General features: G+C 38.9%; 2 protein-coding genes across 3 annotated transcripts; one reads left to right on the top strand and one right to left on the bottom strand.

The window, feature by feature from the left end:
- Positions 1-215: 215 nt before the first annotated feature.
- Positions 216-21,644, bottom strand: LOC106876907 (dol-P-Glc:Glc(2)Man(9)GlcNAc(2)-PP-Dol alpha-1,2-glucosyltransferase). Of its 2 annotated transcripts, none has more exons than XM_014925657.3 (3): positions 21,505-21,644; positions 4,620-4,808; positions 216-1,326 (listed from the first exon to the last, which is right to left on the bottom strand). In XM_014925657.3, the coding sequence occupies exons 2-3, from the start codon at positions 4,797-4,799 to the stop codon at positions 265-267; spliced, it is 1,242 nt and encodes a 413-aa protein (XP_014781143.1). In that variant the 5' UTR covers positions 4,800-4,808; positions 21,505-21,644; the 3' UTR covers positions 216-264. The 2 variants fall into 2 exon arrangements, with proteins under 2 accessions (XP_014781143.1, XP_014781142.1); XM_014925656.3 differs by lacking the exon at positions 21,505-21,644 and adding an exon at positions 12,273-12,487.
- Positions 14,248-24,867, top strand: LOC106876908 (EKC/KEOPS complex subunit TPRKB). Its single transcript, XM_014925658.2, has 4 exons — positions 14,248-14,692; positions 17,822-17,944; positions 18,265-18,438; positions 19,973-24,867. The coding sequence occupies exons 1-4, from the start codon at positions 14,501-14,503 to the stop codon at positions 20,063-20,065; spliced, it is 582 nt and encodes a 193-aa protein (XP_014781144.1). The 5' UTR covers positions 14,248-14,500; the 3' UTR covers positions 20,066-24,867.
- The last annotated feature ends 227 nt before the right edge of the window (positions 24,868-25,094 follow it).

A 25,094-nucleotide genomic window follows, 5' to 3' on the forward strand; every position in this document is an offset into this window, starting at 1 on the left:
ACATTCATCTAACTCATGCTACCACAGTAAAATGGACGTGAAAATGAATGAAAGAATGAATTACAAAATAAAAATAACAAACATTTAAACAAATCATTAAAAATGTGTAAATAAGATTTTATATATATATACAAATATATATATACATATATATATATACATATATATATATATATATATATATATATATATATATATATATATATATATATATATACGGACCAGACAGTATTTGTTTTATTCAATTTTTAAATACATCAGCATCTACCACATGAAACGTTGTGCATCTTTTACTCCAGGCCATGTGAATGTCTTGTAGACAAATAGATAAATAGTGATTGCATTTACAAAAGTGGTGACGGTAAATTCCAACAGCATCTTACTCAGGGGTGTGGGGAGGGGCATGTTTAACCGAAGCAATAAATAAGGAATTATGAAATAGCGAAACTCCAAGAGTTTCTGTGGAACCAAAGAGACAGTGATGCAAACAGCAAAAGCTATTTTCCAAAAGATATTTTTCTTTTTCAAGTCTAAGTAAATTTGGCATAAAGTGTACCAATAAATGGGAATTAGTAAGAATCGTACGAGGTAATGTCTTTTAAAGATTTTGGACCATACATAGAATGTGTAGTGCCGATTGTCTGCTAGGAGGTACTCGTGTACATATGTAAATTTAGCGATTAACAATGCCGATATGACAGAGAAAGTGATGAAGCTGATGGGTTTCTGAATAGATTGTGAGAGCCAGTTGTAGATTTTCTGAAATGATATCAAATGTGGACTCGCAAAAAATAAAACAGTCGATAGAAAGTAATAAATTTGAGGGAAGTTGAACGTGGCTTCATGGTGACTTCTGTCACCAACAACAATGCCATTGTTGATGTAGACAAACAGAAGGAATAGAAGAGTAACAATTATATAACACCAAGTTTTCATCAGGATGGAGAGCACAAGCTCTACAATGACCCACGGATTCCGCTGAAGATTCACAGAGAATAGATTGAAGAAAGTATGTAGCAGCAACCAGTCGTGCTTCCGCTGAGTTTTCAAGTTCTTCTTTTGCACAGCCATCCACTGAAGGAGAGTGTTCTGGGCAGAGACACCGACCATAAACACAACCCAGATGATGTTCGTCTGGCGGAAGAGGATGGCTATGACACCAATGAGGGCAGCAGGTATAGTTTGGTGATGGAGATGAAGGAGGTACATTAGAAGTGTGAAGAAAGTGGAACCAGCATCAGTGTAGTAGAGAAACGTGAAGAAGTAGAGCATTGGGAAGCTGCCCAATGTCGATGCCACCAAAAATGTGTAACTGGAACTCATTTTCTGCAAAATAACAAAAGAGATGAGAAATGTTAGACATATATGGGACACTGCCCTCGACTGTGGTCACTCGACAGTGTCAAATTAATAGCAGAACTTGAGGCAGTTCAGCAGTGCTACATCAAGAAAATCGCATCAATGGAACCACTGAGCTACTGAAAAAGACTGAAAGAGCTACAAATTTACTCCCTGGTATGCAGTGATATATGGAAGATCATGGAGGTGCTGGCACCAAACTTTGGTATCGAGAGCTATATCAGCGCCCAAACTGGACGTCACTGCACTATTCCAAAGGTCCCATTTATCCCGTCTAGAGTGAGGACCATGTACTTCAATAACTTGGGATTTAAAGGGCCCACAGCTATTTAACGCCTAACCAAAACATCTGCAGGATCTTCATGGAGTGGAGGCAGATGTTTTCAAGGAACATCCTGCTATCCAAGGTCCCGGATGAACCGATATCAAAGCAGGACACTCAAAAGAAGGCAGCAGTGTTAAACTCCTTCCTTCACCAAAATTCAGTCAGGTGATTACTAAGTACAAGTCAACAAGGGATTCTCCAACAAGCTTAGGATCTTCAAAACTAAGGAGGAATACATAGAACTATGTCTGAAAAAAAGATGGCATTATCACACTCCTACCCATAGATCTGTGGATTAGGACTGATCATTGCTAAACAGCAATATACACATGTATATTGCTATCATGTGATAGCTGTAAATGACAGTTACCATCATATAAATGTTGTCCTTCATTTCCAAGTTTCCATGGAAACATGTCTTGAATTGAAGAAATATTACCTTACTCGGAAACAGGCGAGTGTCAGTGACAGGAAGGGTTTCCAGCCGCAGAAAATCTACCCTTACAAATACCATCCAAACCATGCAAGTATGGAAACATAGACGCCAAAATACTAATGGCAATGATATAATATACATATGTGTCTTTGTTTTTATATATGTATATATCATCATCATCATCATCGTTTAACGTCCGCTTTCCATGCTAGCATGGGTTGGACGATTTGACTGAGGACTGGTGAAACCGGATGGCAACACCAGGCTCCAGTCCGATTTGGCAGAGTTTCTACAGCTGGATGCCCTTCCTAACGCCAACCACTCAGAGAGTGTAGTGGGTGCTTTTACGTGTCACCCGCACGAAAACGGCCACGCTCGAAATGGTGTCTTTTATGTGCCACCCGCACAAGCCAGTCCAGGGGCACTGGCAACGATCTCGCTCGAAAATCCTACAGGAGCCAGTCAGGCGGTACTGGCAACGGCCACGCTCAAAATGGTGCATCTCATGTGCCACCCGCACAAGAACCAGTCCAGGGGCACTGGCAACGATCTTACTTGGCTTGCCGGGTCTTCTCACGCACAGCCCATTTCCAAAGGTCTCGGTCCGTAGTCATCGCCTCGGTGAGGCCCAATGTACGAAGGTCTTGCCTCACCACCTCAGCCCAGGTCTTCCTGGGCCTACCTCTTCCACGGGTTCCCTCAACTGTTAGGGTGTGGCACTTTTTCACGCAGCTATCCTCCTCCATTCTCACCACATGTCCATACCAGCGCAATCGTCTCTCTTGCACGCCACAACTGATGCTTCTAATGTTCAGCTTTTCTCTCAAGATACTTACACTCTGACGGGTATTCACATTGACATTACACATCCAACGGAGCATACTGGCTTCATTCCTTGCGAGCTTACGTATGTCCTCAGCAGTTACAGCCCATGTTTCACTGCCATGTAGCATGGTTGTTCGTACGCATGCGTCATACAGTCTGCCTTTTACTCTGAGTGAGAGTCCCTTTGTCGCCAGCAGGGGTAAGAGCTCTCTAAACTTTGCCCAGGCTATTCTTATTCTAGCAGCTACACTTTCAGCACACCCACCCCCACTACTAACTTGGTCGCCCAGATAGCGGAAGCTATCGACTACCTCTAGTTTTTCACCCTGGAATGAGATAGAAGTTGTTTCCTGTTTGTTTGCAGTCTTTATTGCACCTGAACATCTGCCACAAACAAAAACTAACTTGCTAGTTAACCTGCCTTTGATGTTGCTGCACCTCTTATGTGTCCATAGCTTGCACCGGGTACATCTTATAGAGTTACTACCTACTCCTTTTCTACATACTGAGCAGGGCCATCTACCTGAAGGGGTTTGTGTTTTATCTACCTTCCTACTTATTAGGATATGTATATATATATATATATATATATACATATAAGTTTAAAAAAAACACAAAAAACAATAACAAAAAAGTGAGGACGTGATACGGATAGTGTTATTGGACGCTCGAGAAAGGAAAGAGAGAGAGTATGACGTTTCGGGCAGAGCCCTTCGTCGGAAAGACGGAAAGTTCAAAGAATGGAAAAACGGAGGAAGAGAAAAATGGCACCGATGCCCACGAGGTTACATATATATATATATATATATATATATATAAACACAGACACATTTACATTATATATATATATATATATCATCATCATCATTTAACATCCATTATCCATGCTGGCATAGGTTGGATGGTTTCACTGGGCTGGCACACTGGAAGGCTGCGCCAGGCTCCAGTCTGATCTGGCATTTTTTTCTATGGCTGGATGCCCTTCCTAATGCCAACGACTCCGAGAGTATAGTGGGTGCTTTTATGTGCAACCAGCATAGGCGCCATTTGCATGACACTGGTATCTTCCACAACTGCGATTTTGCTCAACTTGATGGGTCTTCTTCTCAAACACAACATAACGCCAAAGGATAATGGACATTAAATGATGATGATATATATATAATATAAATGTGTCTGTGTTTAAATATATATATTCTTATATATAGGAGTGTATAAAGGTTGATACACAGAGAGAATACCCTTGACAGGACTTCTTACATGTTAAATAAAAAATTAATTCTTTATTTTGTTCACTCTAGTGTCATTAACAGTGGGCCTTAAGAATTATTTTTTGTGGTTTGGCTCTAACTACCTTTTTTGATATGTAAGAAGTCCTGTCAAGGGTCTTCTCTCTGTGTATAAATCTTTATACACTCTTATATGTGCACACATGTATCCCTGTACATGTGTCTATAAGTGCAGATAGTAGTTTCAATTCCCAGAACGGTAATTCATTCTCATTTCACATTGCTCCAGTCCACTAGGCTGTAAATGGGTAATCCAGCAACAGACTGACATCCTGTTGAGGAAGAATGTAGGCCTGCCTGCATGGAGGACACACAGACACATGTAGGTGTGTCTGTGAGGGTGTGTGTGTGTGTGATTGTGTGCATGTATGGATGCAGTACTTACTGGGTGCATCCTGTTAAGCAGCAGAAAGATAAGGGCCACATTTCCTGTAGAGAAGAAGAGGTTAGTACATCGTAGTACGTAAGGGGTACAGAACATGTCCCCCTTGTTAAACAGCAGTCGACCTGGTATGGAGAGGGGAAGACTCGACGAGAGGTAGAGGCCAGGAAGGGTCGTTATCATTGGATCCCACTGCAAAAGACAAAAGAAAAAACAAAAACATAAGTTATAAGAGTAAAAAAATCACAAAGACAAAAACAAACTGGATGAAATACTAACAATAATAATAATAATAATAATAATAATAATAATAATGATAATCTTTTCTACTAAAGGCACAAGGCCTGAAATTTTGGGGAAGGGGACTAGTCGATTATATCGACCCCAACATTTCACTGGTACTTAACTTATCGACCCCCAAAAGGATGAAAGGCAATGTTGACCTCGTCGGAATTTGAACTCAGAACATAGTGATGGGCAAAATACCATTAAGCATCTCACCTGGTTTATTAACAATTCGTATTTCTTTATTGCCCACAAGGGGCTAAACATAGAGGGGACAAACAAGGACAGACAAAGGGATTAAGTTGATTACATCGACCCCAGTGCGTAACTGGTACTTAATTTATCGACCTCGGCGGAATTTGAACTCAGAACATAACGGCAGATGAAATACTGCTAAGCATTTCGCCCGGCGTGTTAACAATTCTGCCAGCTGACCACCTTGGAAGAAGAAGGAGGAGGAGGAGGAGAAGAAGAAGAGGAGGAGGAGGAGGAGAAGAAGAAGAGGAGGAGGAGGAGGAGAAGAAGAAGAGGAGGAGGAGGAGGAGAAGAAGAATCCTTTCTACTATAGGCACAAAGCCTGAAATTTGGGGGAAGGGGACTAATCGATTACATCGACCCCAGTATTCAACTGGTATTTAATTTGTCAACCCGGAAAGGATGAAAGGCAAAGTCAACCTTGGTAGAATTTGAACTCAGAATGTAGCGGCAGACAAGATACTGCTAAGCATTTCACTCGGCATGCTAATGATTCACCTATACTCATACATAGGTGCAGGAGTGGTTGTGTGGTAAGTACCTCGCTTACCAACCACATTGTTCCGGGTTCAGTCACACTGTGTGGAACCTTGGGCAAGTGTCTTCTACTATAGCCTCGGCTTACAGAAGAGTAAGTCCTGAGGTCGATTTGTTCAACTAAAGGCAGTGCTCCAGCATGGCCGCAGTCAAAATGACTGAAACAAGTAAAAGAATACAGGCATGGTGGTGTGGTAAGAAGCTTTCGTCCCAACCCCCCACTTCCTGGTTCAGTCCCACCGCGTAGCAACTTGGGCAAGTGTCTTCTACGATAGTCCCAGGTTAATCAAAGCCTTGTTAGTGGATTTAGTAGATGGAAACCGAAAGAAGCCCGTCATATATGTGCGTGTGCATGTTTTCATGGGTGCGTGTTTCTTGTCCAACACCACCGCTTGACAACCAGTGTTGGTTTGTTTACATCCCGTAGCTTAGCGTTTCGGCAAAAGAGACCGAAAAAATAAATATTGGGGTCAAATTTGTTCGACTAAACCCTTCGAGGCAATGCCCTAGTAATGGCTGTAACCCAATGACTGGAACAAGTAAAAGGTAACGATGGATATAGTTTTATTTAACCGACGCTTCGCCCTCTAAAAGTATAAAGCAAAGTTTGATTTAACAGGATTTGATCTCAGAACGTAAAGAGGCAAAACTAAACCTCAGCTATAATTCACTTAACGCTATTGTCTAGAGCAGGGGTCTTCAAACTTTTTGACTTGCGGACCCCTTTATATTTCATAAATATTTGCTTAAAATAACAGATATTTTTACATCTATTTATTTAACAGTATTTAACAAATAGGTTTATTGTCAATTAAAAGATTTCGATTAAAAAACATATATAAAATCAAATTGCCCATAAAAAGTATTTGCTGCCCACGGACCCCCTGTGGTCCGCGGACCACAGTTTGAAAACCCCTGGTCTAGAGTGCTGCTTTGCGTCTTCTAAAGTGCAGAGAGAAAATGGGGGGGGGGGCTATCAAGGGAGAATACTTTGTATAATTTCTAATGTAAGTTGTCTCCCTTCCTTTATGCTTATTTTGGATTTAATATAGGTATTAGTTTGATGCATATTGGACTTCTTTTAGTTTCAGCCTACCAAATCCACGAGGCTATAGTAGAAGACACTTGCCCAAGGTGCCATGCAGTGGGACTGAACTATGTAGCTGGGAAGCAAAGTTCTTACCACACTGCCACGGTTGTTTCTTTTCAGAATAACATTGTTGAGTAGGTGTGAAAGGCCAGCTCTGGTTGGTTTGAACATCAAACAAGTAGAATATTTTGGGTTGAATGTGGCCAGTTTGAATGCTATATGGTTAAATCTCTATCGGCCATCAAGTGACATATTCAACCTGCTTCGGTACTGAGGCATGATTTAAAGGCTGCAGCATGGTAGATATAAAAGCGTGGGAATATGGGTGAAGTAATGGTTAATAAGTTTTAATCTGACGCCTGTAGTTGTAGTAAACATGACAAATATGACATATAATGACAGACACTAATCAAAACATTCAATACATGATGATAAAGGAAATCGACCTACTAGAAATTACAGCAAATAAAATCAATGCTCTTTAGCTCTTTTACTTGTTTCAGTCATTTCGACTGCGGCCATGCTGGAGCACTGCCTTTTAGTCGAGCAAATCGACCCCAGGACTTTATTCCTTGGTTGCCTAGTACTTATTCTATCGGCCTCTTTTGCCGAACCGCTAAGTTACGGGGGACGTAAACACACCGCCATCCGTTGTCAAGCGATGTTGGGGGAACAAACACAGACACACAAATGTATACACACACATACATATATATATATATATATATATATATACATATATACGACGGGCTTCTTTCAGTTTCCGTCTACCAAATCCACTCACATGGCTTTGGTCGGCCCGAGGCTATAGTAGAAGACTCTTGCCTAAGGTGCCACGCAGTGGGAATGAACCCGGAATCATGTGGTTGGTAAGCAAGCTACTTATTTCTTTACTGCCCACAAGGGGCTACACACAGACGGTACAAACGAGGAAAGACAAACAGATTAAGTCGATTATATCGACCCCAGTGCATAACTGGTACTTATTTAATCGACCCTGAAAGGATGCAAGGCAAAGTCGACCTCGGCGGAATTTGAACTCAGAACGTAATGGTAGACGAAATACTGCTAAGCATTTCGTCCGGCGTGCTAACATTTCTGCCAGCTCTCCCCCTGCAAGCTACTTACCACACAGCCACTCCTGCATCTCAAATTTCACTACGATTTATAAAAATGAAGGACATTAGATAATGTAGCCTGAAAATGGTTAGAATGTCTGAATCAGAGCTGATCTAGAGCTACACTACAACAATAGATGTAGGCAGGATACTTACATCTCACCTGCTTAATGTCATAACACCAATAAATGCTTAATGCAGTGACAATAGCCATAGAGTTGCACATAAGTCCTTGATATCTTTGCACCAATAGCTACAAAATGGGATGTCAAACCAATGTTTGGCACGACAATGATTAGTCCAGACCCAACTGAATTTTATATAAAAAGATTATTTGCTAATTTTAAAATATGTCATGAAATCATCATCATCATCATCATCGTTTAACGTCCGCTTTCCATGCTAGCATGGGTTGGACGATTTGACTGAGGACTGGTGAAACCGGATGGCAACACCAGGCTCCAATCTAATTTGGCAGAGTTTCTACAGCTGGATGCCCTTCCTAACGCCAACCACTCAGAGTGTAGTGGGTGCTTTTACGTGTCACCCGCACGAAAACGGCCACGCTCGAAATGGTGTCTTTTATGTGCCACCCGCACAAGAGCCAGTCCAGGGGCACTGGCAACGATCTCGCTCGAAAACCCTACAAGGCCAGTCAGGCGGTACTGGCAACAGTCACGCTCAGGATGGTTATATTGTTAATATGTATTCAGAGTCAGAACACAACTAGAATCCTGGTTAACAGTAGTTCCGATTAGACAACTTAGTGCAACTTAAGAAATCTTTTATCATTTCAACCAATGAAAATGAAGTTTATGAATCCATATGCTAAAAGATGTGATGTATTTAACATTAACTCTTTATCATTTAAACAAGCTATATCCTGCCCAAATTTTCAACCTGTTTTAAGTTCAAGCTGACCAGATCTGGCCTCTCACACCTACCTTACAATGTCATTGCTATGGTATTGAAGTAATTCAAATGCTAACAGGTTGAACCAGAAATATCCAGCCCAAATATTTTACCTTTTTTACATTCAAACTGATTAGATCTGACCTTTTACACCTATCCTGAACTGTCATTTTCGAAATAAGCAATCACATCATCTAAATCTTGAAGCTATGAAATAATGCACATATTTTAAACCTTGAACACCTTGCATAAAACTGACCTCATTCTCCAAAATGCATTCCACTCAATCAAGGGTTTTTTTTTTTTTCCTTTCCCTTTCCTTTTTTTTTTTTTCTCTTTGTCTTGCAAGTTACCTGGTCATTTCACTAGTGCTAGTGTCACAAAAAAAAACAAAAAAACAATACACACAGTAAAGCGACTGGCATGAGAATGAACATCCAGATGTCGAAACCATGCCAAGAGACACACTGAAGTCTGACACAATTCTACAATCCTTAGATCCTGAAAAACCATCCAACCAAGGCCAGCATGGAAAAATCAACATTGACTGATGATGAGATAGTCATTACCATCACCCCACCCCCACTAGAATTTGACTGATACTTTTTTCTTTTTTTTTTTTATCACCTCTGAAAGGATAAAAAGCAATGTTGCCCTTAGTGGGATTTGAACTCAGAATGTAAAGAGTGGGAAGAATTACCGCAAAGCATATATTTCGGATGTTCTAATGGTTCTGCCAGTCTACTGACCTTGGAGCTACACACTAATAAAAACCACAGCGCAGCTACAAACTGTCATCAGAACCAATGAAAGCCTCTTGGTCAGTGGTTCTCAACCATTTTTTACCAGTGGGTCCTTTTGATTCCTATTTTACTTGGATGAACCCCCAAGGCCATTCGATGTTTAAAGAAATCTCATTATATTTCTATAATCAAATATTGATAGGAACTGTACAAAAAAATTGTTAAAATATTTTGTGTACTGTAGAAGTATAACCTATTTATGCACCCAACACCAGAGCTGAAGACACCTCAGAAAGGGGGGGGGGCATGTCAAAACGGTAGAGGAGTAGGGGCCAAAACCGGACGTGGTTCCTCCTGATGATGTCTTGAGCTAACTGGATCCTATAAAGGAGCTGTTGTGGTAGCAGACCACAAAACATGGTTGAAATTCCTCCTCATCTAAACTTTAACTGCTCTAAGTGGCTGTTCAACTTCCTAGAAATAGTAGCCAAATTTCCCTCAAATTACACCCTACTACATTATTAGAAGGACACAATGGATGATTCAGTCCAAGCTACACAATTTCTGGAGAAAAAAACAGGAAACGAAATAGACAGGTTGGACATGACTCAAATGTTTTTTGAAGTAGTTGACCTCGGGTTAAAAAAACAATATGAAATGAACACAAACCTAATTTCACAGTGAAACAAAAATGTGAATTCAGGAGCAAATAAAACAAAACTAAGAAATTACATATTTATACATGTAAAACACATTTCCAGGCACTGAGAGTCAGGAACCTCTTAAAATCTGCACTATTTTACAAGCAAGGAATTTACTGGTACCTTTAAAGGTACCCCTTTGGTCATGAATGACTATGGATTGCACCCAGAAAGTTCCCTGCCAAGATACAAGTCTAGGCAAAGTTGTTTATGAAAGACCAGCAGTTGCCAATGCATACCGGCCTCCCCTCTCCACACCACCGATGTTATCCAAAGGAAAAGCTAAGGCTGATACAGCTTGGCACCAGTGACATCACAACTCATTTCTTCAACTGAGTGAACTGGAGCAACGTGAAATAAAGAACACAACACACAGCCTGGGTCCGGAATCGAACTCACTACCTCATGATTGTGAGCCTGATGCTCTAACCACTGAGCCATGTGCCTTCACAACTTGCACAGAACATTATTAATAAACTTGTATCATTTATACTAATGTACAAGTACCTGTATAGCAGTTAATTATTTAAGGAAATTTAATATTTGTTAAATTGAGAGTGTATTAACCAAGGTTCGGAAAAAATCATTAATCCAGAGAAGCTATGGAAACAAAGCTTCCGGAAAATCGTTATTGTGTATATTTGTTAGTATCCATAAACAATGGAAGAGTGTATGTGTGTGTATGTGCGTGTGTCTTTGTTCACCATAAATTAGCGGTCCGTAAGAGGCCAATAGAGTAAGCACCACTAGTAAGTCCTAGTGTTGATATGTTGGACTAAAACCCTTCAAGGCAACGCCCCAGCATGGCCGTTGTCTAGTGACTGAAAGGAAGTTGTTTTTTTTTCTGAATACGTATTTAAAAGATAAATTATTTAAAAATTCTAAAATTAAAAAAAAGTGAAAACAAAAAGAATGCTTAGAACAAAAGATTTGAGGGGCGGGGGAAAAATTATAAATTTAAAAAGCTGAAGTATTGAGGTGATAAAACCGTAATTTCCGTTGTTCAAAATATAGGAAACCAAAGAAAAATTTGAGGTAGGAGGAAGGTTTGGGCGCCTCTTTGACACGTCACCCTTGCCGAATAGTGTTAATAATTCAACTTTCATTTTCCGATCGTAAAAAATAAAAAGAAAAGGAAACGGAAACATTAAAGTCACTATCAACCTTTACATTGTAATATTTATAATTATAGTACGCTGCAAAAACAGTTTTGAGTGATATTTCTATTTCATTTAAAATATTTAACATTTTAATAAATAACTTTACATTAAAACAAATAGAATTACACACACACATGTACGTTTCCATGTATTTGTATCTAGATATATGAAAGTGTCTATATACACATATATATATATATATATATATATATATATATATATATATATATATATATATATATATACAAGCGTAGGACTGTATATTTATAGCTATAAACACACCGTCACTACTGCAGCTACTGGTACCAAAGAATTCAAACAAGAACACCAGAAGAATATTGGAAAATTCGATTTCCTATTCTGGTATAGTACAGTAGTAACAGTAGCATCTAATACAATACCGCGACTGTTGTGTTCAATCAATAACTATTTGAACTGTTATAGAAAAGTGCAATAACACGTGTAGGTGTGTGTGTGTGTGTACAATATAAACATACATGTATCTGGTTGTGTGTGTATGCGAATCTCTGTCATTATATACATTTACACATGGCTGTATGTATGTATGTACGTATACACGTGTGAATGTTTATATAAACACATACACCGATATAAATCTATACAAAGGCACATATGTACACACCATACCAACATGATTCACACAAAAGCGCATACGTACACCTCATAAATATTTACACACACGTATACACACATAAAAAAAAATCACTAGATCCAAAAGTAAGGAGAAGACAGACAAATACATAAACAAATATTAAAATGTGGGGAAAATGCAAGTGCGAGCGAGAAGATTACAAAGAGAGAAGTTTTAACGGAAAGAGATAATTATAATCGTACATGCGAGAAGTTGCCATCACAATAGTGCTGTGCTTGGGGTATGTGGAATATCTCATCCATGTAAGGCTTAGGTTGGACAGAGTGCAGCCACTTTAGAAGAACTGTGGCCAAAGCGAAGAAGGTGACCAAGCCAAAGTAAAAGGGACACGCGAACATTGATGTCGCCATCTTGGAGAAGGACTTAGCTCTGTAAGGGGAGCTCACTCTCCAGATTCCCTTAACCTACTTACCTCTCTTGAGGCTTTATATATATATATATATATATATATATATATATATATATATATATATATATATATATATATATTCTCTATTTCTTTCTTGCTTTCTTTCTTGATAGCTAGCTAGCGCGATAGATAGATAGATAGATAGATACTCATTTTATTATCTTTTACTTGTTTCAGTCATTTGACCACAGGACTTATTCTTTGTAAGCCTAGTATTTATTCTATCGGTCGCTTTCGCCGAACCGCTAAGTTACGGAAACGTAAACATACCAGCATCGGTTGTCAAGCGATGTTGGGCGGGGGGACAAACACAGACACACAAACACACACACACACATATATATATATACATATATAAGACGGGCTTCTTTCAGGTTCCGTCTACCAAATCCACTCACAAGGCTTTGGTCGGCCCGAAGCTATAGTAGAAGACACTTGCCCAAGGTGCCACGCAGTGGGACTGAACCCGGAACCATGTGGTTGGTAAGCAAGCTACTAACCACACAGCGACTTCTGCGCCTAGATAGAATTTGCAAGACTTTTTTCTAGTTTAAACGCGAATTTATATTTTGTCATTTACATTCCAACGACGAAGCTTTGTATCTTTGTTAGAAACCAGCTTCTCCCTCAGAGGAACATTTCAAATAAATAAAATCAGAAGAGAACTTACATACATACATACATACACACATATTTGGGTCCTGGGATATGTAACACACTGCCTAAATACCAATCTTGAGAAATTAGGCTTCTCAAATCCAGAAAGAAGAAAGCTAATTCGAAGACTACAGATCAAATCCATCACTGGAACTGTAAAAATCTGTAAAACTTTCCCAAAGTTTATCATTTAAATATGTATGAGTATGTCTAGAAATGCAACTAAATGCATGAGAATACATACATAAAACATACAAATCTGCACATACATACATACATACATACACAAATACCCTGTTGTTGATGTTGAAATTCCAATGAAGGGGCCTTGGATCTAGGTTAGAAACCGGTTCTTTCTCTTTTGGCAAGAAATCTTGAAATAAACTGAATAATGACGTACATACATACATACATACATATTGGCTAATAGCTTTGTAATGGTGTGAAGCACAGGCCCTAAAAATAGTTGATACCATGCGACTGAGGTTATTCGACACAATGTAACAAAAGAGCATTGCAGATCTGTTGGACAGACTGGACAGTACAATGAACGTCTCTGTCTTGGAGAAGGCGGGAGGGCAAAGAAAATTGGTGACGATGGTCAGACGATGTTAACTTCAATATTTTTGCCACGTTATCAGAGCTTAGGACATCTGAACTCGCATCGTCGTGTGTAGGAGGACGGGAAACAAGCTCCCATTCATCGAATGCCCTCACTGTCGCTCCTGATACTGGGCAGATGGCTAGCAATTTCGGGGAAGGTGTGAGTCGATTACATCGATTGCAATGTTCAACTGATTTTAATTTAATCGACCCCGAAAGGATGAAACGGCAAAGTCGATCTTGGCGGAATTTGAACTCAGAGCGTAAAGCCGGACGAAATGCGCTTAACATTTTGCCCGGCGTGCTAACGATTCTGCCAGCATGCTGTCTTAACAATTAAAATACACGTTAATACTTCCGTATGTATTGTGTGTGTGTGTGTGTGTGAAACGAAATAAAAGTTTTCTTAAAATTAAAAGCTTGAGGTAGTCTGGAAAAACATAACTGTAGAAACCTTATTGTATTGAGACCGTCAACTATTTTCCTGTAACACCGCCTCATCTATTGTATACATAACAGAAACTAACTTGAAAGAAATTTCCCTTTTAACCTATATTGTTCTTCTTCATTACATGTATATAAAATGCAATAATCCGAGATGAAACAACTTTTAAAAGATAATATAAAAATTGTTTTCTTAGTTTCAAATAACAACTCAATTATAATTGAAATAATCAACTTGTTTTAATTCTTCAATAAATACGAAACAGTGTCTGCGAATAAAATTTCAAAGTAAGCCACATGGCTGAGACGAATGTTCCGGCTGTTCCAGCATCTGATGCTGGTGATATCTCATCGAATGTGGTCACTATCAACATACAAGGAGGAGGTCATGTTACATTTGCACTGTATAACAACGTTGGTAATATGAAAGAAGTACGACAGTCTGTGATGAACGGAGAAATTGAAGCTGCGCTCTTAAAGACGTCTATGGTAACCACCGTTTAATAGTCTTTATTTTTATCGTTAGGACTGAAGAATGGGTCAAACTAAAGGGTTTGACCCCGTGGGAAATAAAGAAATAAAATATTCTCAACAGAGCAAGTCGTTTTACATCTATTACACTATTTTTCTTTTGGGTACTACTAAAGCAGCGCGGACCCGAATGCGCAGTCGCGCGTCCGCGCTAGCTAGTCTTGAGTGGTCGATCCTAACCCTAACCCGCGTGTGCAAATGAATACGTTTTTAGGGTTAGGGTTAGGATCGACCACTCACGACTAGCTACCGCGGACGCGCGGCTGCGCGTTCGGGTCCGCGCTGCTTTAGTAGTACCTTCTTTTGTTTCTTGGCTCCGGTGAGACGTCTCGGAACATTCAGGATGTGAATGGTCCAAGGGCTCCCCCTCCCCGTTCGCGAGCGCGCGTTTTTTTTTTCTTCATATTCGTTCCCAGCAAGTTGTTTTACACCTATAAGAATATTTTATTTTTTTATTTCCCACCGGGTCAAACCCTTTAGTTTGACCGAAGAATGTCGGACTAAAATTAAAAATACGTCTTTCATATTCGCATTCCAAACAATGCATCTATTTATAAATTGTTCATTCGCTAGAGATATCACACTTAGCATTTCTCAACACTATGGTCGGTTTCTATATTTCCTTGCAGGATTCATAAAATGACGAAGGTAAAGAAAACGCACACCCAATTAGGGTTAGGGTTACGCCGAAAACGGGTGGTGTGCATATTCTTTACCTCCGTCCATGAAATATTGAACTATGAGTAATTATAGTACAATATGTCTTTGTAATCGTTTATATATTCTTCTCCAATACCTGAGGCCGAATAATGTTTACAATAGAAAATATTATCATTTCTATTATTATCATTATTCGTCTTGACGAAATGCAAGTATTTGTCCGCTCGTAAGTTTTTACTCTAAATTTATGTTTCCAAAAGTGGCATTCAATCGTTTTGAGTCTCAGACTTGTCAAAATTCGTTCGTTAGTTTCCGTGTGCTTGACAGCACGTGTTGTCAACTGTAAACACATGAAATATTATCACTAATACGGCTTTTTCGGCGTCGACTTCATTTTCTTCTGGGAAATTTATATAAAATGACATAGGTAAGAACGAACCCTAGCCGCATACACTTCATGCACAAAAATGCATACATACATACATACATAACTTGCACATTATAAATATTCAAGGCTTTTCTCAAGTTTAAAATGCGACATGACACTCAAAACGATTGATTGTCCCAAAAGTTATCAATTACATATTTTGTTACTAAACGTTTAACTAAAACAGCACCTTTGCATTGGTTGGTTGTTTTGTGGGCCGTAATTTCAAAGTAATTGTTTCAAAATTAATTTTAAAGTAAAAAAAAAAAAACAATGAAGTCAGGCTTGTTGAAATCATAGAAGTGGAGGTGAGATATGCTTCACATAAAGAGGTGCAAGATGCTGCAATGCTCTCCGCCTATTTCCTGCAAATAGAAGAGGTGACGAGCACACAGTGGTTCAAATTCACATGCAATAAGTGGCAACAAATTCAGCAACATAAGAAACAATGAAGCTGAATTGCCTCCAGTCCAAAAGACAGCGCATAGTATCAGTACCACAACTACAACTGACTCCACCACCACCACCACCACTACAACGAATAAACTAATGACACCACATAGTAACAATATCTCGACAACAACCAACTCCGCCACTGCCATCATTACAACGAATAAATATATGACAACAATATCAACAATTCATTTGCTGCAAAAGTAAGGAATTTTTTTTTGTATGGATCTGCTTCAGAAAGACGTGTGTAGTTGAGGTAGCTAAATTAATAAGGCTGGAGAAGGTGCGAGAGGATATTGCTATCCCCCACGAAGTGTTGGCAGAAACAAAGAAAACTGCGTCACCATAAACATGAAGTGGCCAGAGATGGCAAGCCAGGCGGATGTGGAAAGGGCACTGACAGAAATAATTCCAGACATTCTGCAGGCATTTCAGTGTTCTTTAAATCTGAAGCTCTGACCACCAAACACTCTGTGGTTCCTTGTTGGAGTGAAGGATATGTGCACCATCCATCCTATTTAGAAAGGAGGATGGGGTGCATAAAGATCACAGGGATACCACCAGAGGTAAACCTGTGGTGGATTCTGGCAGCGATCATTTTGGAAAGGAGCAACAGCCTCCTGGAAGTGAAGAGGACACGACGTGAAAATTGGTCTGAGACCAATGTGGAGATGCTCCTCCATATTCAACCAGAAGTTATTCACAAGATCCTGGATCTCGTTCGTCTTCCAGGAAGGGAAAAATTACATGTTACAGTTGAGGATAGAAGGCCATAGTGCCAACTGTGTGGAATGATGGACGCTTGGGAGCCTTCTGTCCCCAACAGAAGACAGGGAACTATGGAAGTCCCTTACTGCCAACACCAGGTCCCCAAAAGCCTCAACAGCAACAACAACGAAACCAGCAATGGCCAGCAACAAAAGCAGCTCTGACAATGGCATCATCATCAACAAGAACAGCAAAACCAATAAACGCAGGAAAACCACTAACACTGTTAATTATGACATAACACAGAGCACAGCCACTACTTTGCATATTTGATACATCACGAACTCGTGATGTCACACTTTATGTGCACATCTTAACATAAAGTCCCTTTTATCCTTTCAGGGTCGATAAATGAAGTACCAGTTGTATACTGGTTCGATCTAATTGACTATCTCCCTCGCCCAAATTTCAGGCCTTGTGCCTATAGTAGAAAGGATTATCATTATTATTATTATTAATTATTTATTATTTATTTAGGTGGAGAGGTGTCAGAATCAGTAGAGCCTCAGACAAAATGCTTTGTGACATTTTTTTGGGGTCTCTTAAGTTCTGAGCTCATATTCCGTCAAGGTCAACCCTGCATATCATCTTCCTTGGCTGGTCTTACAAAAAGCAAAATTAGTACTAGGGTCAATTTGTTCGACTGAGCTTCTTCGAGGCAGTGCCCCAGCATGGCCACAGTCTAATGGCTGAAACAAGTAAAAGATAAAAAAAAGACATTTTATCTTACTTTATTGTTCTTCGATGAAACTGAAAAAAAAATTTGTTTTCATTTTCAGATTCACGACCCATTCCAAGTCCTCACAGCCGCACACAAGGCTCTTCATCACAGACGTACTAAGAAGATGATTACCAAAAACATTCATTCTGAGATACTGTATTGCCTGTCTCCTTTGAAAGGGGTAAGTCCAGTTTGAGAATATGTTGTAGTATGATGTGGTTGAGTTCATTTCAAGTTCATCTGCCACAGTAACTGGAAGGTGTTATAATGTGGTGTGGGGGAATATATATAAATACACATATATATGACGGGCTTCTTTCAATTTTTCATCTACCAAATCCACTCACAAGGCTTTGGCAATCCTGAGGCTACAGTAGACGACACTTGCCCAAGGTGCCTTGCAGTGGGACTGAACCCAGAACCATGTGGTTGGGAAGCAAGCTTCTTAGCATACAGCCAGCCACTCCTGCGCCTATGTTTATTATGTTTTATATATTTCAGATTTCTGATTCCTTCCGTAAGTTTGGTGTTGGTGACAAAGACAATACATTATTCACAGCCATCGTTGATGATGTCAACCACACTGTCCTGACACAGATGAACACAAAGATCAAAGGGGACTTAGTCTCGGTCTCCTTGCTTCCTCAATTCTCTGATGAAACAGAAATAAAGAAGGTGAGTGAATCTAGTGAACCATATCACCGCTATTTATATTTAATAACTCTTTCGTTACCAACCCGGCTGAAACTGGCTCTGGCTTTGTAGTACAAATGTCTTGTTTTCATAAGTTTTGAATTAAAATCTTCTGCCAAACCTTAGTCACAATTTACGTTCCTAACACCAGCTTAATGATAACCAAGTTATTTTACTAGATTACTCTTTTACTTGTTTCAGTCATTTTGACTGCGGCCATGCTGGAGCACCGCCTTTAGTCGAGCAAATCGACCCCAGGACTTATTCTTTGTAAGCCTAGTACTTATTCTATCGTTCTCTTTTGCCAAACTTCTAAGTTACAGGGACATAAACACACCAGCATCGGTTGTCAAGCGATGTTGGGGGACAAACACAGACACACAAACATATACACACACACATATATATATACATATATACGACAGGCTTCTTCTAGTTTCCATTTACCAAATCCACTCACAAGGCTTTGGTCGGCCCGAGGCTATAGTAGAAGACACTTGCCCAAGATGCCACGCTGTGGGACTGAACCCGGAACCATGTGGTTGGTAAGCAAGCTACCTACCACACAGCCACTCCTGCTCCTATCTGGATAAGAGATGTTATTAAGCAAAGTAGCTAGTTCTAAAAACTCTATAAGAGATGTAAGTAGTAACAATACTGAAAAATAATGTTTGTTGCCACTTCAATATTATTACCATTTTTTAACTCCAAGAGAATATCTCCTGGTTCTGGCGATTTGCTGTGCTTGAGAAGATACATCAAGCTAAATGAATCTTGGTGGTTGCCAGTACCAGTGATATGTAAAAAGCACCTATGCTGGTGACACGTAGAGGAAACTCATGTCTGTGACACATACAGGGGGCCTGTGCTAGTGACAGGTAAAGGGTGCCCATGTTGGTGACACATAAAATACACCCAGTACACTATGTAAAGTGGCTGGCATTAGGAAGGGCCGAAACAGATGATTGGAGCCTGGTGCAGTTCTCTGGCTTGCAGCTCCAATTAAACCATCAGACCTATGTTAAATGATGATGATGATGATGATTACACAGCAGTGTTTAGCAAGTGTTGAATGTGTTAGACCAGGGGTTTTTTAACTTTTTGACTTGCGGACCCCTTTATATTTCAGGCTTTACCTTAGGAACCCCCTTATAAACGCTTATGAAATTTATACATAAATATTTGCTTAAAATGACATATTTTTACATTTATTTATTTAACAGTATTTAACAAATAGGTTTATTGTCAATTAAAAGATTTCGATTAAAAAACATATATAAAATCAAATTGCCCATAAAAAGTATTTGCTGTCCACGGACCCCCTGTCTTGTCCTTGCGGACCACAGTTTGAAAACCCCTGTGTTAGACAGTTGTAGTTAGTACATGACTATGATAGATGGTGTTTAGTTATTACTGGACTGTATAAAATACTTATTGCTGTTATTAATAATCTAAGTATCATTAATACACTGTAGTAAAGAATAGATTATACATTCATTTTGTTGTTTACTTGCAGATGTACAAAGTTACGGCTGACGAATTAAACATTGGTAACCTTGTCGATGCTGTTGTCTCTAGAATTGCTGTTAAAGAAATCATTGCAGTCTGACAATTTGCTAATGGTAAGAGGGAACAACATTGGACTTTTGAATCTGTGTTTGTTATTGTTCATATTACATATTACATACAAAGCCTTCAGTGTTGTTGTGGTTTTGAGTTCTGATCAAGTCCATCTATGATAAAGACATTTCAGCATAATGTTAACATAATCTGATATGTCCTTGCCTTATTTATGACGATAGGGTATGATCTGAATTGTTTAGCTACTATTTCTAGCAGGTCAAGCAACTATGTAAGCGCTTTCCCCTTTGGCTCAAGAACTTCAAAGGTTGATCCTTCATGCAGATGTAGCTAAACACTTAAAATGCAAACATCAATATTGCTCAACCTCCACCCTCAACAGCTGCTGGGTTTAATTAACAATAAATATTTTAGAATAATTATCATTACAATCTTGGGTTTCATTTCTTTTGTTTTGTAATTGTTATGCCAACCTCTCCTTCATTGGACACTAAACTCTGCTTGCGAAGACCTGTTGGGGCAAGTGAAATCGAAATCTTAATTGAACCAAATTCTATGACTGGCACCCGTGCCAGTTGAGCGCTAACAGCACCGTCCGAGTGTGATCAATGCCAGAGCAGCTGTCTGGCTTCCATGCAAGTGGCATGTAAATAGCACCATTTGAGCATGATCGTTACCAGCATCGTCTTACTGGCACGTGAAAAAACATTCGAGCGAGGTTGTTGCCAGTACCACCTGACTGGCCCTCGTGCCGGTGGCACGTAAAAACACCCACTACACTCTTGGAGTGGTTGATGTTAGGAAGGGCATCCAGCTATAGAAACTCTGCCAAATCAGATTGGAGCCTGGTGCAGCCATCTGGTTCACCAGTCCTCAGTCAAATCGTCCAACCTATGCTAGCATGGAAAGCGGACGTTAAACGATGATGATGATGATAGCATTATTTTTCCATAGATTTCATCTGAATAGATTCAAAACCATTCTCTCTATTTTGGAGTATTTTTAAACTGGAACTGGTCACTAAATGTCAACATTATCATTGCTTTAACACTATGAATGTGTGTGACTTAGTTGTTTTGAGTTGTCAGCTCATGATTATAAGTTCATGAACACAATCTTTGGTACTTCGTGTTCTTGAGCAAGACACTTTATTTCACATTCAGTTCACTCAGCTAGCAAAAGTGAGTTCTACCTGTAATTCAAAGGGCCAGCCTTGTCATATTTTGTCACACTGAATCTCTGAGAACTATGTTAAGGATATGCATGTCTGTGGAGTGCTCAGCCACTTGAATGTTAATTTAACAAGCAGGCTGTTCTGTTGATTGAATCAACTGGAATTCTTGTTGTAACTGATGGAGTACCTGTTGTTTTAACACCTATTTTTCCATGCTTGCATGGATCGGAACGAATTTGTTTAGACAAATTTTCTGTCAATCCCCACCTGTTTTCAAGAAAGATGATACTTACCACGCCGAAATGTTTTCATTGAAGATTACAAGTGGACACCACAATGTATCCAACCCATGTCAGCATGGAAAATAAATAACGATAATGATGATAATAAGCATTAGTGTGGCTGTGGTGATAAGTTACTTCCCAACCAAATGGTTTCAGGCTCAGTCCTAGTGTGTGGCGCCTTGGGCAAGCATCTTTTATAGCTCCACACTGATGAAAACCTCTTGAGTTGATTTTGTTGGAGGAAACTGAAAGCTCATTGTATGTGTTTGTTAGTGTATCCCTTTATATTGACATCATATAATGATTATAAACAAGCATTGCTGTCACACCAGAAAGGTTTCCAGTCATCCATGGAGAAATATTACCTTGCTTGGAAACAGGTGAGGGTTGATTACAAAAATGGCAGCTAACTATAGAAAATCTTCCTCAAAATGCTAGCTGAGCCATCAAGCATGGAAAAGTGGACATTAAATGACAATGACAAAAAGAAAGGCTTCTTTCAGTTTCCATCTACCAAACCATATTCAAAGCTTTGGTTGACCTATTGCTATTTTAGAAGACACTTGCTCTTTCTGTTACCAAGTCTACTTACAAGATTTTGGTCAGCCTGGAGTTATAGTAGAAAGCAATAGCCCAAAGTACTACACACAAGGGGATTGAAACTGAAACCATGTGACCAAGAAGAAAGCTTCTTAACCTCACAGCTACACCTGCACAATTGATGGAATCATAATCATTTAACACTAGAAGTACCAACATTTCTGACTTCCTACAAGGACCATAGTGGTCATTTTTGACCGACATTGAAAATCTTTAATACAATTTATTTTAAATGTAAGCTAATGCAGTGAATAAAGAATTTGAACAATTTATTTATGTACAAAAATATATATACACACATATATCTGAAATGATGTTAATGATTGCGCATTCAGTAGTAATAGAAACTAAAAAGTAGAAAGCAAAAGCAATCATAAATGACTGCTTGGTACTTCTAGTGTTAAGTTATAAAAATAAAATAAAGAAAACTTCAAAATTTAACAATATTTAATTATCCAAGAAATAAATACGATAAAATATTTTAAAGGAAAAAAAACACAACATCACAATTTGAGAAAACTTCCGCCACCAATGACAAAAACTAAGAAATGTCGACCGTCTTCAAGGTTGGCAACACTATATACCAAACACCAAGAAGTATCACGGTCGACTGAATCGATACCCACTAAAGTCGACCTCCACTGTCATATTTCACAATTCAAACAACACAGATGCTCATCCAACTTCAAGACAATAGCACAGTAATGCAGGGTGGGGCAGAGAGGACAGACGTTTTGAAATGGCTATTACTCAGCTCCAGAAGGAAGGACATATGTCCAACAGGTACCAATAAGTCCATGGTGTCTTAGCATTTTTTTTTATGTCTTTTCAGGTGAAGCCATGGTGCTGTGAACGATAGAGCATAACGAGTCTGTCACAGCAGTTTAGCGTGAGTTTCAGCACCACTTCAACATTCACCAAAATCAAGCTGTTCTCACTCGTAACACAATCTTACGCTGAGTGAATGCACTTAGTACATGAGGTACATTAATGAATAGGAGAACGGTGGGAGTGCCACGAATGGTACGGACTCCAGAATGCCTTCAGAAATGCATCAATGAAAACAGACACTACATGATGAGTGCTGTTTTCCACACTTGATTCTGACAAATGCTAATTCAATACGAACACATTGATGTCGATAAAATTTATTTGCAGCTAAAATTAATGATTTTGTGAATTTTTCAAAAACGTCCGTCTACTCTGCCGCACCCTATACTTTTGAGTCTGTTGTATAGGCTATGTTACTGCCCCAGGAACTATGGAATGTTTTCTTTTTTAAATATGTATGAAGAGGAGATTAGGTAGGTTCTTAAAATACAAATAATGGTTTATAACCTAGTCTGGAAGAATAGAAGGCAAAATTGAAGCCCCCCGCTCCCCCATTATACTTGAGCTTAAAAATCCTACTAAAAGGTGTAATAAGTAAGACATCTTAACTTTAGCTCTACTAGTTCTTTTAATTCACCGACCTAATGTCGCTTCCAAATGGAACAACATATTGGCTGAAGCTATCCATTATTATTTGGTTACTAACATATCATGACTGGGGAGACTAAGTTTCCACCATCCTTCCAAGAACAGATCATCATCAACATTTATTTTCCATACTGGCACAGGCTTTCATTTGTTATTTACCTAACAATCACTCTGAAAGTGGTTGTGCTTTACCAGTAAGCTACCTGGTGTAAACCATTCGTTTTATTATCCATTTACATACATATATATATATATAGATAGATAGATGAGAGAGAGAGTTTCTGAAGGGACTTAAGCACACCAGTGAGCCACAGAGCCATGTTAAACACTAATCTCAGCTATAACTTAGTTTCTATAACTGAATGCCCTTCCTAACACCAACTACTTTATAGTATGTACTGACTGCTTTGTTTTTTTGTGTCACCAGCACTAACTACAAACTCGAGCAGTGCATTGGAAAATAATGCAAAATACTTGTTTCTTCAATATTTTTTAAACCAGAACTTTCGGTGATATCAAGGCAGCAAGTAGGATTAAGATAAAGATAATCTTGTAAGACCATTTGTTTACTCTGTTCTGTTCCATTATATTACATGGATGAGAAAAATCACTATCTTAGAAATAAGACTATCACAGGCTAATCCCACTCTCACCAAGAAGATTTCTTGTACCAGTTATATATCCTATGCCAATCCCTCAGAAATTGAAATGATGTAGAATTTAGTGTTCTTTCTATAAAATGAGACACATGCGTGAATCTTGTGAATCTGCAAACTGCAAGACGATTGTCAAATTATTTTAGACTTATCTGCTTGCGGTGGATGGATAGGTGGGAATCAGAGTTAGATCTGCGTTGAATGAGATGGATGGAATGACATGAAGAGAAGAAATATAACAGTCATTATCTGTTTCACAAGAGAGAATTACAGTGATATGGCTAAAGTGGAATTAGAGGGAAAAGTCAAGATGTTTTAATATGTCTAGTCTATAGAGACATATTCATCAGCAATAACTACAAGGGTGACAGGAAATAACTTTGTCCATCATGTTTGTAACAACACATTCAACAAGATCAATCAACTCCAGTGGGATGATCTATAAACTTCATAACGATTCAAATGAAATTTCTTTTTTATTTCTTAACCCATTAAGGCATTTTGTTCCCCCAAACAGATCAGTCAGAAAATTATACATAACAAAATATTTATCGATTATGATTGTTAAATGAAAATTAAACTGTTATGCATAAATGGGTTAAAAAAAGTAAAAGAAACAAAGATGGGAAAAAAAAAAGATCAGAGGGAGAGAACGTAAGTGTTTCTAGCATTGGCTCTTCCTTTATGAATATGTTCTAGGCACTGACCATCATCAGAGAAGAAGAATCGGGATTAAAACATCGGTCAGTATTCTCTTCAAAACACATTTTTTAAATCCATTTGTAGAGCACTTGGTTTTCTGGAGGAAAAAGGGGCTGGGTAGGGGTTCTCTCCTGACTCACATCAGCACTGGTTTCTTTCTAT

Source organism: Octopus bimaculoides, chromosome 5 (assembly GCF_046866305.1).
Source record: "Octopus bimaculoides isolate indiv1 chromosome 5, ASM4686630v1, whole genome shotgun sequence".
Classification (NCBI taxonomy): domain Eukaryota; kingdom Metazoa; phylum Mollusca; class Cephalopoda; order Octopoda; family Octopodidae; genus Octopus; species Octopus bimaculoides.

What these genes read in the sequence shown, in the direction of transcription:
- LOC106876907 (XM_014925656.3), bottom strand. Translation starts at nt 12,440, where the DNA reads ATGGCGACATCAATGTTCGCGTGTCCCTTTTACTTTGGCTTGGTCACC. An exon ending in GTGATGGCAACTTCTCGCAT is followed by an intron (nt 4,809 to 12,272) that starts GTACGATTATAA and finishes TGTCTTTTGCAG; the next exon opens with TGGGATCCAATGATAACGAC. An exon ending in TGCTTAACAGGATGCACCCA is followed by an intron (nt 1,327 to 4,619) that starts GTAAGTACTGCA and finishes GTTATTTTGCAG; the next exon opens with AAAATGAGTTCCAGTTACAC.
- LOC106876908 (XM_014925658.2), top strand. Translation starts at nt 14,501, where the DNA reads ATGGCTGAGACGAATGTTCCGGCTGTTCCAGCATCTGATGCTGGTGAT. An exon ending in CGCTCTTAAAGACGTCTATG is followed by an intron (nt 14,693 to 17,821) that starts GTAACCACCGTT and finishes TTTCATTTTCAG; the next exon opens with ATTCACGACCCATTCCAAGT. An exon ending in ATGAAACAGAAATAAAGAAG is followed by an intron (nt 18,439 to 19,972) that starts GTGAGTGAATCT and finishes GTTTACTTGCAG; the next exon opens with ATGTACAAAGTTACGGCTGA.